We start from the raw sequence: 15,601 nt of genomic DNA on the forward strand, positions 1-15,601 counted from the left end.
TAATATTATTACTAGATATGATTTTATGGGTAATAAATTATTACAAATAATTGTTGATTGTTGACTGATTGTACCTTTATTATCTAATCATATCAGACGATGTATTCAATTAACTATTACTTATTAGTCTGTCATTTGTAACTACTTGAGCTCTTTACCTTCAGTAGTGTGCGTGACTTTACACCGTTTAGTCGAATTGTGTTATTTAAGTATCTAGTGCGCGCATTGTTTACGCCGTTTAAGTGTTCTTCTCTTTTTTTAAACATGGACCGTTGGTTGAAAGGTGGACATTTTAATAAGAAGCCTGTTACAGAGGAATCTCTTAGTAGAAGGCAGAATCAATGACGAAAATGGTAGTCAAGTAGTTCATCGTTGTAATTCAAATGCAAATGGCTTCATAAATCCGATCAAAAAACGTAAATACAACGAAAGTTATTTAGAGATGGGGTTCTCAGAAACTAATGATTGCCAGCCACGGTGCGTTATTTGTTTGAAAGTTCTTCCTAACAGTTCCATGTATCCCGGAAAATTGCGTCGTCATTTTGAAAAGAACCATCCGGATTATGAAGGCAAAACTACTGATTATTTTAAACGAAAGCGCACTGAACTATTGGCTTTTCAAAACAAAATAAAAACACACGTTCAAACTGACAACGAAAATGCATTGAGAGCTTCCTACATGGTGAGCTACCGCATTGCTCAAAAAGGTGAAGCTCATACTATTGCTGAAACGCTTATAAAACCATGTCTTATTGATATAGCAACTTGTATGCTTGACGAAAAATTTGCCAAACAGTTGTCAACAATTCCTTTGTCAAACAATACTGTTGCGCGACGAATAGCAGATTTAGCTACAAATGTAGAACAAACACTTGTCTCTATTATTAAATACAGAAAATTTGCTCTACAAATGGACGAATCAACTGATGTGGCATGTCTAGCTATTTTGTTGGTGTTTGTTCGTTACGAAAATATTCATTCTTTTAAAGAGGACCTTTTATTTTGTCGACCACTTTTATCAAATACGACGGGGGTCCAAATTTTCGGATTATTGGATGGTTTTTTCACCGAAAATAAGATTCCATGGACCAATTGCATTGATGTGTGTACTGATGGTGCGAAGGCCATGGTAGGAGCAACAGCTGGAGCAGTTGCTAAAATAAAAGAAAAATCTAAAGAAATTCGAAGTAGTCATTGCATACTGCACAGACATGCTCTGGCAATGAAAACCATGCCTTTTTCTTTGAAAAACGTTATGGATGATGCTATAAAAATAATCAACTTTATCAAGTCACGGCCTCTGAAATCCCGACTTTTTAAAATTTTGTGTGATGACATGGGAAGTCTTCATAGTACATTACTTTTCCACACAGAAGTCAGGTGGCTGTCACGCGGCAAGGCTCTTACGCGGTTAATGGAATTACGAACTGAAGTTCTTTCATTTTTAATGGACCACAACGTTACATTGGGTGAAATCATGAATGATGTAACACGGCTCTGTCAATTTTCATACTTGGCTGATATTTTTAGCAAAATGAACGAGCTCAGCCTTTCCTTACAAGGAAGGACTATGACAATTTTTGATGCCAGCCACAAAGTAAGTGCATTCAAAAGGAAAATTGATTATTGGGCACAGTGTACTACTAAAGGCAAATTTGAATGTTTTCCAATAATGCAAGCCTTTTTGGAAGAAAATGATGAGCAGGTTTCTACTAATATTGTCAACGAGATTATTGAGCACCTCAAACAGCTAAAAAATTCTTTTGAGCAATATTTTCCTGCAGATCGGGAAGTATTGTTGAAAGACCATGAATGGGTACTGAATCCATTCTCAGTTTGTATGAAACCTTCAAGCTTATCTTCAAGTGATTACGAAAGGTTGATCGATTTAACTTCTGACTTAACATTAAAATCTTCCTTCAACAGCAATTCGTATGCCGAATTTTGGTTAAGTTTGAAAGACAAAAGTTATGAAGGTTTAAGCGAGAAAGCGAAAACACTATTTTTACCCTTTGCCACTACTTACTTATGCGAGTCAGGATTTTCGTCATACGCTGCAACAAAAACCAAATACCGCAACCGCCTCAATGTTGAACCTGACCTCCGTCTCCAATTATCAAAAATAAAACCTGACATTGCAAAACTGTGCCAAAATAAGCAGCCACATGCATCACATTAATTAAAATTAAATTGTAAATATTTTTCATTTGTAGTATTTTTATGTAATAATTATAATCATAATAACAATAATTTTTATTTATTTATCTTTTTAAAAATGCATTAATTTATAATTAAATTAGTTGTGTAGCTTAGAATGCAAGATTGTATTAGGTTTAATAAAATTAATAAAATTGGTTCTCAATGAGTACTTTTTTTGTTCTATCTTTCGTGTTATATACAGCAGGGCACCGTGGCTAACTTGGTGCCTCTAAAAGGGCACCGCGGAAAAAAAAGTTTGGGAACCGCTGCATTAGGACATACTGGAAAAGTAAGCTATTCTAAGTGTACCATTGAAGTAATTTGCCTAAGTAAAGCATGTTTCCCCATAATTGATGCCCCACTTCAGACTGATGAAAGTTTTAGAAAAAGTGAAGACTCAAAATATCACAATGGACCAACCATTTTAGTTAATATACCTAAATTTTCAATAGTTGGGTTTTATATTATTTATTACATGCATTTGATTTGTGAAGGAGATGTACTAAAAATTGTAAATTTATGGATAACTGGTGCTAATAAAAATCCAAAAAAACATTACCTGATAGTTTAATTCAGGTTGTTAATAAAAGACTTAATTGTTTAGCCAAATATATCCCACTTGAATTTCAACGCAAACAAACAGAAAATTCCAGAATGCATCCTTTGTCTCAAGCATTGTGTTGGAAAGCAACTGAGTCACGAAAATTTTTACTATTTACATCTGTAATATGCATTAAATGTGTAGTTTTGGATAACATATAGAATCATTTTATAATATTATGTATAGCGATGAGGATTTTACTTCGAATTCAATGCATAAAACATTTAATGAATATGTAACTCAACTGTATTATATGCCATCCAACATATGACATACAATATTTGTGGTCTTATTCACCTAGCTAAAGAAGCTTTAAAGCATGATGAGTTAGATCAGTGCTTAGCATTTTTTGGGAGTTTTATACAACTACTTAAAAACGATATTAAATCTCTAGTCAAACCACTGCAACAACTAGCTAGAAGATGTATGGAAAGAAGACATTTTTATGATAAAATTGCTCTAACCAAACATGATACTTCTGATAAAAACAAATTGAGTGGTGATGTTAAATTATTTAGCAAAGCATCTTTTGAAAATGGAGGTCCCTTAACTTCAACAACTAAATATCCACAGTATAAAAGAGTAAAAACAAACAATTTTACAATAGGAACAAATATTCAAGACTGTTGTGTTCAAATGGATAATAAAGATTTAGTGGTTATTGAATCTTGAAGTATGAAACATTATGTAACATTTTTGATTTGCCATGTGAATTTAAATTTTTAGATATGTATTCTGTTTCAAACTTAGAGATGTTAAATGTTTGGCCATTGTCTAAAATTTAAAAAAAAATGGTTTGCTTTAGATCAAACTTCTTTTAGTCTCGAAATACTGATGTAGTGATGTCACTTATACATCTTACTTGATATAAGTATAGGTTTAATTTATGTTATTTTATGTTAAATACCTAATTATATTTAATTATGATCTTATAAATATTGGTAAATAATTAATAACTTAATAAAAAAATTAAATAAAAAATGTATTTTTATAATATTCAAAATTAGTCTATTTATTTATTATAATTATAATAATATTAAATTTAATGCAATTATACTATACTATTTAAATACACAATAACAGTGGTTTTAACTTTTATTCAGCATTACATTATACTACCATGCCTTAGTCAGCAGTCATTTTTATGGGGATCACTGAAAACTCACAACCAGCCAGCTGGTTTATTAAAAAAATGAAAATAATGAAGGACATTGTTGGTGGCCTTATAACAAACATGATAATCCACCTGAAATATCAATTCATTTTACTTCTTCTCAAATCAATAAAATGATTATTCAAGAAAGTGTTCCCAATGATTGCGATGGGTCCTATTGGCCAGCTAAATGCATATCAAAATTTGGCAAGTATTATAAATGTATTCTAATAAATTAATTCTATAATTTGTCATATAAAATGTTCGAAAATGTATAGTAAACAATACTGTTATTTTGAATATACCTACATCTATTTTATTCGATATAATAATAAATCTATACATTTTTGTTTCTTATTTCATATTAAAATATGAATATATCAATACCTTAATTCAAATAAAATAAAATAGCATTTTAACATAATTTCAATATTATTATAGATTTTTTCGTTTTCATTTGTTTTCTCTCTAGATAATATTATAATGGCCCGTTATGTAGCGAAAGTATTATCTGCCTCTGACTGTGAAACACAAACTAATAATGATCATCAAAATAATGAAGTAAATAAAGACAAAAGAAATAAACAGAATTCAAAATATCTACAAGAATCTGAGGATGAGATAATTTCCACTTCAAAAACTAAATTAAAATTGTATGAGAATAGTCACATGAGTCAATCTCAAAAGTAACTTTAAAAAAAACACAGAGTTGTTATGGATAATAAATTGAATAATATTATGTCCAATGAACAATTACCAAACAATACATTCAAACAAAAAAATTATCCTGCAAATTATATAATATAATTTATAATATAATATTATATAATTAATATTATTTTTTTATTAGCTTATTAATTCATGGTGTAGCTATATCAAAAAAAAAAAAACATTCCAAAAATAAATTCTATTCGAGCTAGGACTATAACTAATAAGCTATCATTAGTAAATGATTCATCACATATACTAAGCAGTTAAAGTATCAAGTATTATATTTACCTAGCTATTTAACAATATAATCACTAATATAAAAAACTATGTTTTAGAAAATTCTTACAGCATCAATAGTGCAAAAGCTGAAACTTATAGTAATGCTCTTACAATTAATGTGGATAATAATAATTTTATGAAAACAGTTATATAAAAACAATTATACTGATATTGAAGAAACCAGTACAACCATAGGTATATTTCAAATTAAGAATGTTGTTATTTATATAATAGAAACTAGATAATCAAACATTAAAATGTGTTTTAGACAATTCTCGCAGCATAGATAGTAAAGCTGATACTCTATTACTTTCTTTTTGTAATATTTTATATGATGATTATTTGAGAAATGTATCAACCCAATATAATTTAACTTTAAAGGAAACCAGTTTTGAGATAGGTAGGTATATACAATTTTCAATATACAGTGTTATAACTATAAGCATTTAAATATTCATAAGCAAAGTTTATTAAGTTAAGAAGTTAAAAACAATATTATATTATAATGTAATAAATTATGATTTTATTTTATCAAAATACATTTCTAAAGTAAGCTCTCATAATAATGTTATTCTTAACACAATAAACATTGCTCATGAACATTTAGTTCAACAGTTATATATATGATATGCACTAACTATAAATAGTATAATTTAATTACAATATTATAAACTATATATTATTAAAGTAACTTGACTTACATTGTATAAATATGACACATTTAATTCAACATTAACATTTTTTAAATTAATTTTAGTCCTTTTGTTATTTATAGATGAATGCACTAATGACCTTTCAGAAGTTTTGAATAATGCAGGTGGTGACTTATTTTTTGCTTAAAATGATGACAAAATATCAATCCGACCCAGATCAGACCATATTAATAATGCACCAATTAATGGTATAAACATATATATACTTAAAATTCATATAATATAAAAATTTTACTAATTTATTCATAATATATATTTTAACTACATAAATTATTTACATATTAAATATGCTATTAATATATTTAACAGAAAGTTTAATTGGAATGGATAACCATAATACAAACATTTTGGACAGTGATATTGTATGTATTATTATTTATTGAGTATGCACTAAAAAAAGCAACTATTCCTATTCTTACCCAAGTGACAATTCTACAAAAAACTTTGGATCATGTATAATTATTAAGATTTTGTATATATTGCTTTGTTTAATTTTGAACACGGAATCAAAGTTTGAAGTGTGTGTTATAGAAGTGTAATTGTTCTGTCTTGTCATATAGGTCATTGACAATCATTTGAAATTAGAAATTCACCAGTAAATGAACAAATTATTGTAGGTACATGAAAAGTTCACCGAAAGTTTTTAAGGTACTTATAAATATAATATTTATTCACTTTTTAAAATTTATTTTTTCAAGAATGTCAACAACATTTTTTCTGTGGGGAAAAAGCTTGAAAAAGTAATATGAGGTAACTCAGAGGTTATAATAATAGCAGTCAAGGACTCCCTATTCACATTAAAAGGCTTTGTAAATTGCTAGAAGTTATAAATATATAAAACATTCAATACGTATAGAAACGGTTTGAACATTAAAAAAAGGATTCCCACATAAAGTTAGCATAGGCATGCACACACGATATTTTTATAAACATTTTATGTTCAAATTTGTATGAAATTAAATATTTAAACAAAGAATAACGATATTAGTTGTTATGTTGTGATATATTCCTAGGTACTTGACATTTTTAAAGCACATGATATTATAAAATTGTATGCACAGAATGATATTTTAAAATGCAATTTTTCGTTGAAAATTAATTGAACCTACTGTGGTAGTAATCGTAGTTATAAAATAAATTACTTAAATCACAATAATATTGTAATATCTACTTACCACCTAATTGTGTAGGCTGACAGTATTCGTTTAGAATAATAATTTGCGTACAATGATTTCATATAATTGAATTCAAATTTAACACATCCGTAAGTGATTATCTTTTGGAAAAGTTAGATCCCAATAAACAAGTTGTATTATTTAAACTTTTTATTCCATTTTACATCTTATATAGGACCTTTCACTGATAAATTTCTAAGCCAGGGAGTAGTTACAAAAAGCATCAGCTATCGCATTTTCTTACTAAACTTTGTTCGGTAAAATCAACCAAAGCCTCCAACTTTGACAAAAGTATTTGGTCACCACTGGAGCCTTTTAATGGAAGTAATTTATCAAGTTTTAGATAGATATATACAATAATATTGGATTTGATTGTATTTATTTGAAAAAAGAAGTGTTTTTTAATAACAAAATACTTAAGTACAATATAATTGAAATATTCTAACCTTTAGACTATGATAGTCTAATCTATAAAATGTGTACCTTTAATTTTACAAGAATACAAAAGTTTTTTTTATCAATTATATGAAAAATAATAATACAATATTAGGAACATTTAACATAGTCATAAATGAGCTATATGAATTAGAATATACTAATTGAAGCAGTATGAAATATTTAGTTATTTATAAAAGTTATTATTTAGTACAAATTTTATTATAGAAGTTAATGGAAATTCCGTTAACGTACAATGACTTGAACCACTATAATCATCAGTGTTTAAAGAATATACCATGGCTCCCCCTAAACCAAAACTAGTAACATATTCTGCCTTAAATGCTAAACTATTTTCATTATCAAAAGATATCCAGTCCTTTTCATGATATGCATATGGCGTAAGAGTGTCAAGGTCAAAAACAGTCGTAACATTTGGATGTGATTGAAACCCGCACAAATCTGAATAAGTTACATAACCCTCCACACCGATACCAGGACCAGAAGTTGGTGCGTTAAAACCATCATTGTCTTCATTTATCAATCTAAAAAAAAATAATAAAATTTTAATAGTAATACACTATAAAAATTATGGAAACTTACTTGTAAGAATGTCCATATGTAGGCATGCCAAGCAAAATCTTTTCTTCGGGCATACCATTTGATATCCAATAATGAATAGAAGAATTAATATTTAAACTCTGGAGGTAACCAGTTTCATTTGGTAGAGAAAACAAAGGTGAATTTGGCCCAGTTATTGGGAAATACCAGTGGTATGAATAATAATCATATGCCATAACGTTTATAAAGTCAACAAAACTAGAAAAAAAATAGAAAAATCAATAGAAAAATGAGTTATTTAAAAATAATACTGTAATAAGCATTTATTACTTTGCCAAAGAAAAAATTAAATAAGATTTTTTAATTATTCTAATTTGAGCAGCAACCGCTGCAGTTAAAAGAGAGTCAGGTAGATGGAAACGTAAAGTTTCTAATAGCTTAGCAAATCCATATTTCTCTTCTAAATTTAATAAAGGCCATGATGGAAATTGCCAGTTTATATCAATACCATCCAGGTTAAATTCGTTGACAACTGATACTACATTAGAGACAAATCTAAATAAATAAAAAAAATTATAATATAAATAAAAATTAATACATTTTTAAATTGTACTATCTTACTTATCATACCTAAATTTTCAAATTAAATATATATAATATAATACGTACTGTTCTAAGTTATCTTTATTTGTAACAACTGCATTAAATCCTTCATTTGAATGTGAACCATTGGAAAAATCTATTATAGATAGCAATACTTATAACTGTGGGTTTTGTTCACGTAAATTTACTACTTGTCTTAAAACCTGAAATAATACAATTTGATTTTAACTTAATCGTAAGGAGGCATGCCTTTGTTTATAAAATATGATACAAATATTAACTATTTTAATGGTTTTTTTCCATTTTGCAATAACAATCAACATAATAAGATACATTCTAATTGATTATTTTAATTCCTGTTAATCACGCCCATTGAAAAATTAAAAAATCATATCAATACAACTTATTATAGTTGTATTCCTCGGAAAAGACAATATTATCACTCACCCGTCCCCTCAACCTCAGCGACCAACATCTACCTCTACCGGGTAACACAGCCACTAAGGAGATCCAGATCTAATTCCTCATTCAGCACAGCTGAGAAAATGTCCATTGGTCTCAAACCAGCTGAAATCACCTTCTATAATAGTTTGTCCATCCCTTTACTCTAATTCAAATACGTATTGGAAAATTACAATGACAGAAACTTAAATATTCGTAGTCTCTGCAATGACATCAACTCGGATATCACATATTGAATGTACTAAATTTATCAAATATGCCTCAAAGTCACTTAACGTATCACCAAAACCAAACTCACCAAACTGACCAAATTTCTATTCCAATCTGTACAGCCACCTTCAGACCAAACAACATAATCACAGCACTTCTGCTCATTTTTTACACTACCAATAATTGCTCAAATCCAATAAACCAAAAAAAATTAAAATTTGTTAATAAAAATAATCATACTTTATAAACAAACTGTAATGGGGTCTTAATTACCAATATAACCTCTTTTTTCAACAATTATGTCATCTAATACTTAATATTTTAATTTATTGTTTTTCATTATTTATTATTTATTAAAAATTTAATTTAATTTTTATCATTAGTTAAGTATTTATTTAATATATAAGCTATATCTGAAATGAAATGTTAAATCTATTGGCCACAGATAACTCAAAAAATTTTCTCAAAAATCATAAAAATATGTGTTTATTTGCAGTCACAAAGATCTTTTGTTTTCTTTTGAATATTGAACAAACCAAATTATTTAGCTGTGAAAAATGTGATCATAAGTCAGTAATTTAAAAATATTATATTCGAACATAAATTTGTTGGAATAAATTGAAACAAAGGTTTAGTTAACCGATTGTTAACTAAATTAAACAAAATTTATTGTAAGTTGTTACTAGTTATTAAATTATATAAAAACATCATACCTCTTTATCAAATGAGCTCTGGAAGTAAACACTGTTGTTTTGAACTTGTGCAGCTACCACAATTAAATGAGTACATAAACCAGGATTTATTTCATCGGGATAAAGGTTTTTATCCATGTCATCTCTTGGAATAAAATAATAACAGGCCAAATTATATAATTTATCCATGCGTTTGCTGCGAATAGTTTTGTTCTCTGCAGTAAAGTCTGTTGAATATTTTATGGTTTGAAGGGAAATATTCAAATCTGAAATGTTTTCATCAAAATACATCATTATAAAATAGAAAATGTAAAAACGAATACCAACTTTTTATCCATAACTTCTAGTTATTCGGTTAAATAATTATTAAATACTTTGCATATAAGATATTATAACTAACTTCAAAGGAAAAAACCAATTATAAATATAATTATATTGATATTGGTAGTAAAATTTACTTGTAGCTTAATTTCTGGAGACCAAACAAACAGTCTATAGGTGTATTTTGATCATTGATGTTTTCAAAATTAATAAAAGATTTAATTTAGAATTTTGTTTTCAAATTCATGACATACAATAATTTTTTTTATATCATGCGTTCAAAAAGTTTGAAAATACTTAAGCTACTGTATGCCTATAACAAGTACCTACCTACCTACAAAGAGGAATAACAGATAACACGTCTCATGGGCATGGAATTTAAAAAGGTCTATATGATAATACCAGAATTGTTCAATAGAATATTTTTAAAGTTTATGAATTTTAAAAATTTACTTCCAAATAAGCTTATTTGGAAAAATTTTTTCATTAAAAAATCGGCAATGTTCCATTCTATCAATTTAATTTTAAGTATTGAAAGTATTAAATATAAAAAAAAAAAGTATTGAAATAAAACTATTTTTTTTTTTAGGATATCATCTGACATCCTAATATCTAAAATATTGACCAGATAACATTCTATTAAGATCGACTAATCTTAACGAAACATTCTCGTAATATCTCTGACCATAAGGTGATAAGGTGTCATTAATGACATGCTTAATTAAATTTTATCCACTGACTTTTAATTGGTTGGCCAGCGGGGTCACACAGTCCTGCGCGGTTAAAGCACTTGTGTGGATGGCTTCGCATGAAACTCATGTCGTTGAATTCCTCGTCGACTACATCCTCGCTAACGTTCTGAAACAACTCATCTGGCTGTGTTGAGAAAAACTGAAAATTAAATTGTTTCAGTTTGTTCGCCGGAAATGATGAAGCCAAGATCTGAGATTTGGCCACAGAACGTTTGTTTCCCACTTTCGCATCTTCCGGACGGGCAAGTGATTCGAATACGCATACGGCAATTATNCTGAAATCACCTTCTATAATAGTTTGTCCATCCCTTTACTCTAATTCAAATACGTATTGGAAAATTACAATGACAGAAACTTAAATATTCGTAGTCTCTGCAATGACATCAACTCGGATATCACATATTGAATGTACTAAATTTATCAAATATACCTCAAAGTCACTTAACGTATCACCAAAACCAAACTCACCAAACTGACCAAATTTCTATTCCAATCTGTAAAGCCACCTTCAGACCAAACAACATAATCACAGCACTTCTGCTCATTTTTTACACTACCAATAATTGCTCAAATCCAATAAACCAAAAAAAATTAAAATTTGTTAATAAAAATAATCATACTTTATAAACAAACTGTAATGGGGTCTTAATTACCAATATAACCTCTTTTTTCAACAATTATGTCATCTAATACTTAATATTTTAATTTATTGTTTTTCATTATTTATTATTTATTAAAAATTTAATTTAATTTTTATCATAAGTTAAGTATTTATTTAATATATAAGCTATATCTGAAATGAAATGTTAAATCTATTGGCCACAGATAACTCAAAAAATTTTCTCAAAAATCATAAAAATATGTGTTTACATTGTTTTCTTTTTAATATTGAACAAACCAAATTATTTAGCTGTGAAAAATGTGATCATAAGTCAGTAATTTAAAAATATTATATTCAAACATAAATTTGTTGGAATAAATTGAAAAAAAGGTTTAGTTAACCGATTGTTAACTAAAATAAACAAAATGTATTGTAAGTTGTTACTAGTTACTAAATGATATAAAACATCATACCTCTTCATCAAATGATCTCTGGAAGTGAACACTGTTGTTTTGAACTTCTGCACCCACCACAATTAAATGAGTACATAAGCCAGGATTTATTTTATCAGGATAAAGGTCAAGTGTGCCTAATGAATCTGTGCCTTCAATTGGAATAAAATAATAACAGGCCAAATTATATAATTTGTCCATGCGTTTGCTGCGATTAGTTTTGTTCTCAGCCATCCACTTTGTAGAATATTTTATGGTTTGAGGGGAAATATTCAAATCTGAAATGTTTTCATCAAAATTCATCATTATAAAATAGAAAATGTAAAAACTTATACCAACATTTTATACAGAACTTCTAGCTATTCTATTAAATGAATATTAAATACTTTGCATATGAGATATCATAGGAAGATAACAATTATAAAATAAAAGTATAGATATTGGTAGAAGAATTGACTTGTAGCTTAATTTCAGAGGACCAAAAAAACAGTCTATAGGTATATTTTAATCATTGATGTTTTCAAATTTCATCTACGATACAATTTAGAATTTTGTTTTCTAATTCAAGACATACAGTAATTTTTTTTTATATAATGTATTCAAAAAGTTTGAAAATACTACCTAACGTAACCTTAAGCTACTGTATGCAGATAACATGTACCTACCTAAACACAAAGAGGAATAACAGATAACACTGCACATGATCATGGAATTAAAAAGGTCAATGTGATAATACCAGAATTGTTCGATTGAATGTTTTTAAAGTTTAAAAATTTTAAAAATGAATTTTTGCATAAGCTAATTTGAAATTGTTTCATTAAAAGATCGACTAAGTGCCATTCTATCGATTTAATTTTAAGTATTGAAAGAAAATTTTTTGTTTAGAATATCATCTAAAAATCTAATATCTAAAATATTGACCACATAACATTCTACTAAGATCGACTTTTGTTAACGAAATATACTAGTAAGATCTCTGACCTTGATGTAATAATGACATGCTTGGTTAAATTATTGCCACTGACTTTTAATTGGTTTTCCAGCGGGGTCACACAGTCCTTCGCTGTGAACGCACTTTTGTGGGTAGGTTCGCATGAAACTCGTGTCGTCGAATTTCTCGTCGACTACATCCTCGCTGACGTTCTGAAACAACTCATCTGGCTGTGTTGAGAAGAACTGAAAATCACCTTGTTTCATTTTGTTCGCCGGAAGTGGTGAAGCCAAGATCTGAGATTTGGCCACAGAACGTTTGTTTCCCACTTTCGCATCTTCCGGACGGGCAAGTGATTCGAATACGCATACGGCAATTATGAGTACCTTGAGAGAGAAAAACATTTTTAATTTGTAAAAAATAATAATGATCAATACATATTAATAATGTTATATAGTTTTTCTGACAAATTTGAACCATTGGTCGACGAAAATATTACATTAAACAAACTGGCGTAGAGAAATGTTCTATTTTTTTGCTTTTGTTCCAGCTTATTGAGTTGCTGTATTATAATATATTGTACCGATGTGTTAAAATGTCAACTCCAAGAATAAAAGTCTAAACCGTTCTTTGAATTATAATTTCTTACTAAAGCCTCAAAAATAACATGTTGACATTTGAAACTATTCTCAAAAATAGAAACGACGAATCAGCTCATTCCAAATAAACTTACAAGGTAGTCAAATAATATATTTATATTTATATTATATATAAACTTATATCATATATTTCTATTTCTATATGTTTGAAGTGCGGAGTGCTTAACCTAAAGGATTTTATAAAAATGGAACAATTTTGAAATTCAAATACGTAATTATTATATGGAGTGACTTCTGACAATAAATTATTTAAGTTTCACCATTATATTAGGTAAGGTTCTGTTAAGTGGACAAATAGGTAATAATAATACGATGAATTTAGTAATAATTTAGTATAATTTTTGTCGATAGCTACTCACTTTCGCGATGACTCTTGGCGATGATCTCGCCATAGTGTAATGTTCGGTTGTAATTATTACCAAAGAAAACTAGACAATTTGATAAAAATATAAACTTATATTAGAATAATAACAACAAGATATGTATATACGTCAAACGATGTATCACTTACATGAGTGTACCGTGAAAACGGCGATTAAAAAGGATAGGTATCTGTAGCCCGGCGGACGTAACTCACGTTTTTTAAACGGGACGAAAAAACACTCTGAAATGCCACAGCGGACAAAGGATCGCGAGCGCGTCGGTGAATTACAGAATGAGAGAGCAACAGTCTTCTCTGTCTTACGACGAGGCAGATGTACAACAGGTGATACGGTGGGAGTGGAAGGGAGCATGGCATACGTGCTATATAGTGAATGGTAAACAAATCTATCCTGTCGACGTGGCAGTAAAACGTTTTCTTAATACGGGTAAAAAAGGGTCTAACTTCATGTTGGTTGGAGGTACACAGGTAAACATAGATAAACAAGAAACCGATCAGCTGATCGAGTTCCAATTCTACATTGTATTCTTCCTGCGCGACGTGCAAGCATTCTCCTTAAATTAGTAGACAGTAGACTGGGCATAAAAGACTGACTTTGTTAGGTAGTTTGTTCTTGTCAATTTTCGTTACTGTATGTCTATATATACTATATTACATAATATAGCTGAGTCCAACACAATTTGCTGTATCGTCTACTGCGCATGTGCGTAGTACAACAACGGGTTCAATCGGTCAGCACTGCCTTGGTCGGTGGTGATAACATTTAGAAATCATAAAACGAGTAATAAACTGAGTAAAAAACGTAGAAGAAATCATCTTCGAGGACGAAAAGTGGCTGCATGACCTCTTTGACAAAAAACTTTCTTGAACTCAACACGTAAATATTCTTACATGATCAAATACGAAAAGACTTAATATTATAAAAACCCTCAATAACATTTTAAGGGGCTGTAAACCCCAACCACTTACCAAAATAAACAAATCCCCCATACATTCAAAACTAGACTGGGGGAATAAAGAAACATCTTTAAGAAACACAACATGCTGAAACATACTGAGCTCAACTTAACTGCGAATTTCCCAAATCTATCCCACTACCGACCTATGTTGTTTGGTCCCCGTAAGGTGATAGTGACGGCAAACCTACCACACGAGTTTTGTTATCACGAGTTACTTAAGTCATCACCGAACAAATATAACTTTTACCGGACCTCCGTCGATGTCAACCATCAACCCCTGAACTCATCCATACCGTCAAACCACCTTATACACCGTGATACCAAAAGAAAGGAACAAGTGAACAACCCCGCTTAGTCAATACATAGAAAAAAAACTTACTAGATTAAGATATAATTATCAATTATTATCTAGTTATACGACAACATACAGATACCTTAATGTACTATTAAAAATAAATAAGTAATTATTCTAAACTTGTTGTCAAGAACATGTCTCTTTTTATGTTTTATACTGTAGGTTTTTACCTCTTGTACAGTACTTAAACCACTAGGTACGGAAAACGTATCTGTTAGAAGTAAAAATCATTCCACTGATAATATTAGCTATTATCATTACATATTAACGTTTTTTTAACTTTGATACATATTTGGTGGATACTCTGGAGCTTATTGGACACTAATATTATGTACATTATCAATAAATAATAATAATTTAAGATTTTGTTTGGTTTGTATCTCTGAATTAAATAT

General features: G+C 29.0%; 1 protein-coding gene and 1 pseudogene across 1 annotated transcript; one reads left to right on the top strand and one right to left on the bottom strand.

Moving 5' to 3' along the window:
* Positions 1–442: 442 nt before the first annotated feature.
* Positions 443–2,179, top strand: LOC111038209 (zinc finger BED domain-containing protein 5-like). The gene has a single exon (XM_022321218.1). It carries the CDS (start codon positions 443–445, stop codon positions 2,177–2,179), a length of 1,737 nt encoding a protein of 578 aa, XP_022176910.1.
* A 4,933-nt stretch (positions 2,180–7,112) lies between these two features.
* LOC111038210 lies at positions 7,113–14,152 on the bottom strand (annotated as a pseudogene).
* Between the last annotated feature and the right edge of the window lie 1,449 nt (positions 14,153–15,601).

The sequence above is a fragment of the Myzus persicae genome, unplaced genomic scaffold, assembly GCF_001856785.1.
Source record: "Myzus persicae strain clone G006 unplaced genomic scaffold, MPER_G0061.0, whole genome shotgun sequence".
In the NCBI taxonomy this organism is placed as follows: Eukaryota; Metazoa; Arthropoda; class Insecta; order Hemiptera; family Aphididae; genus Myzus; species Myzus persicae.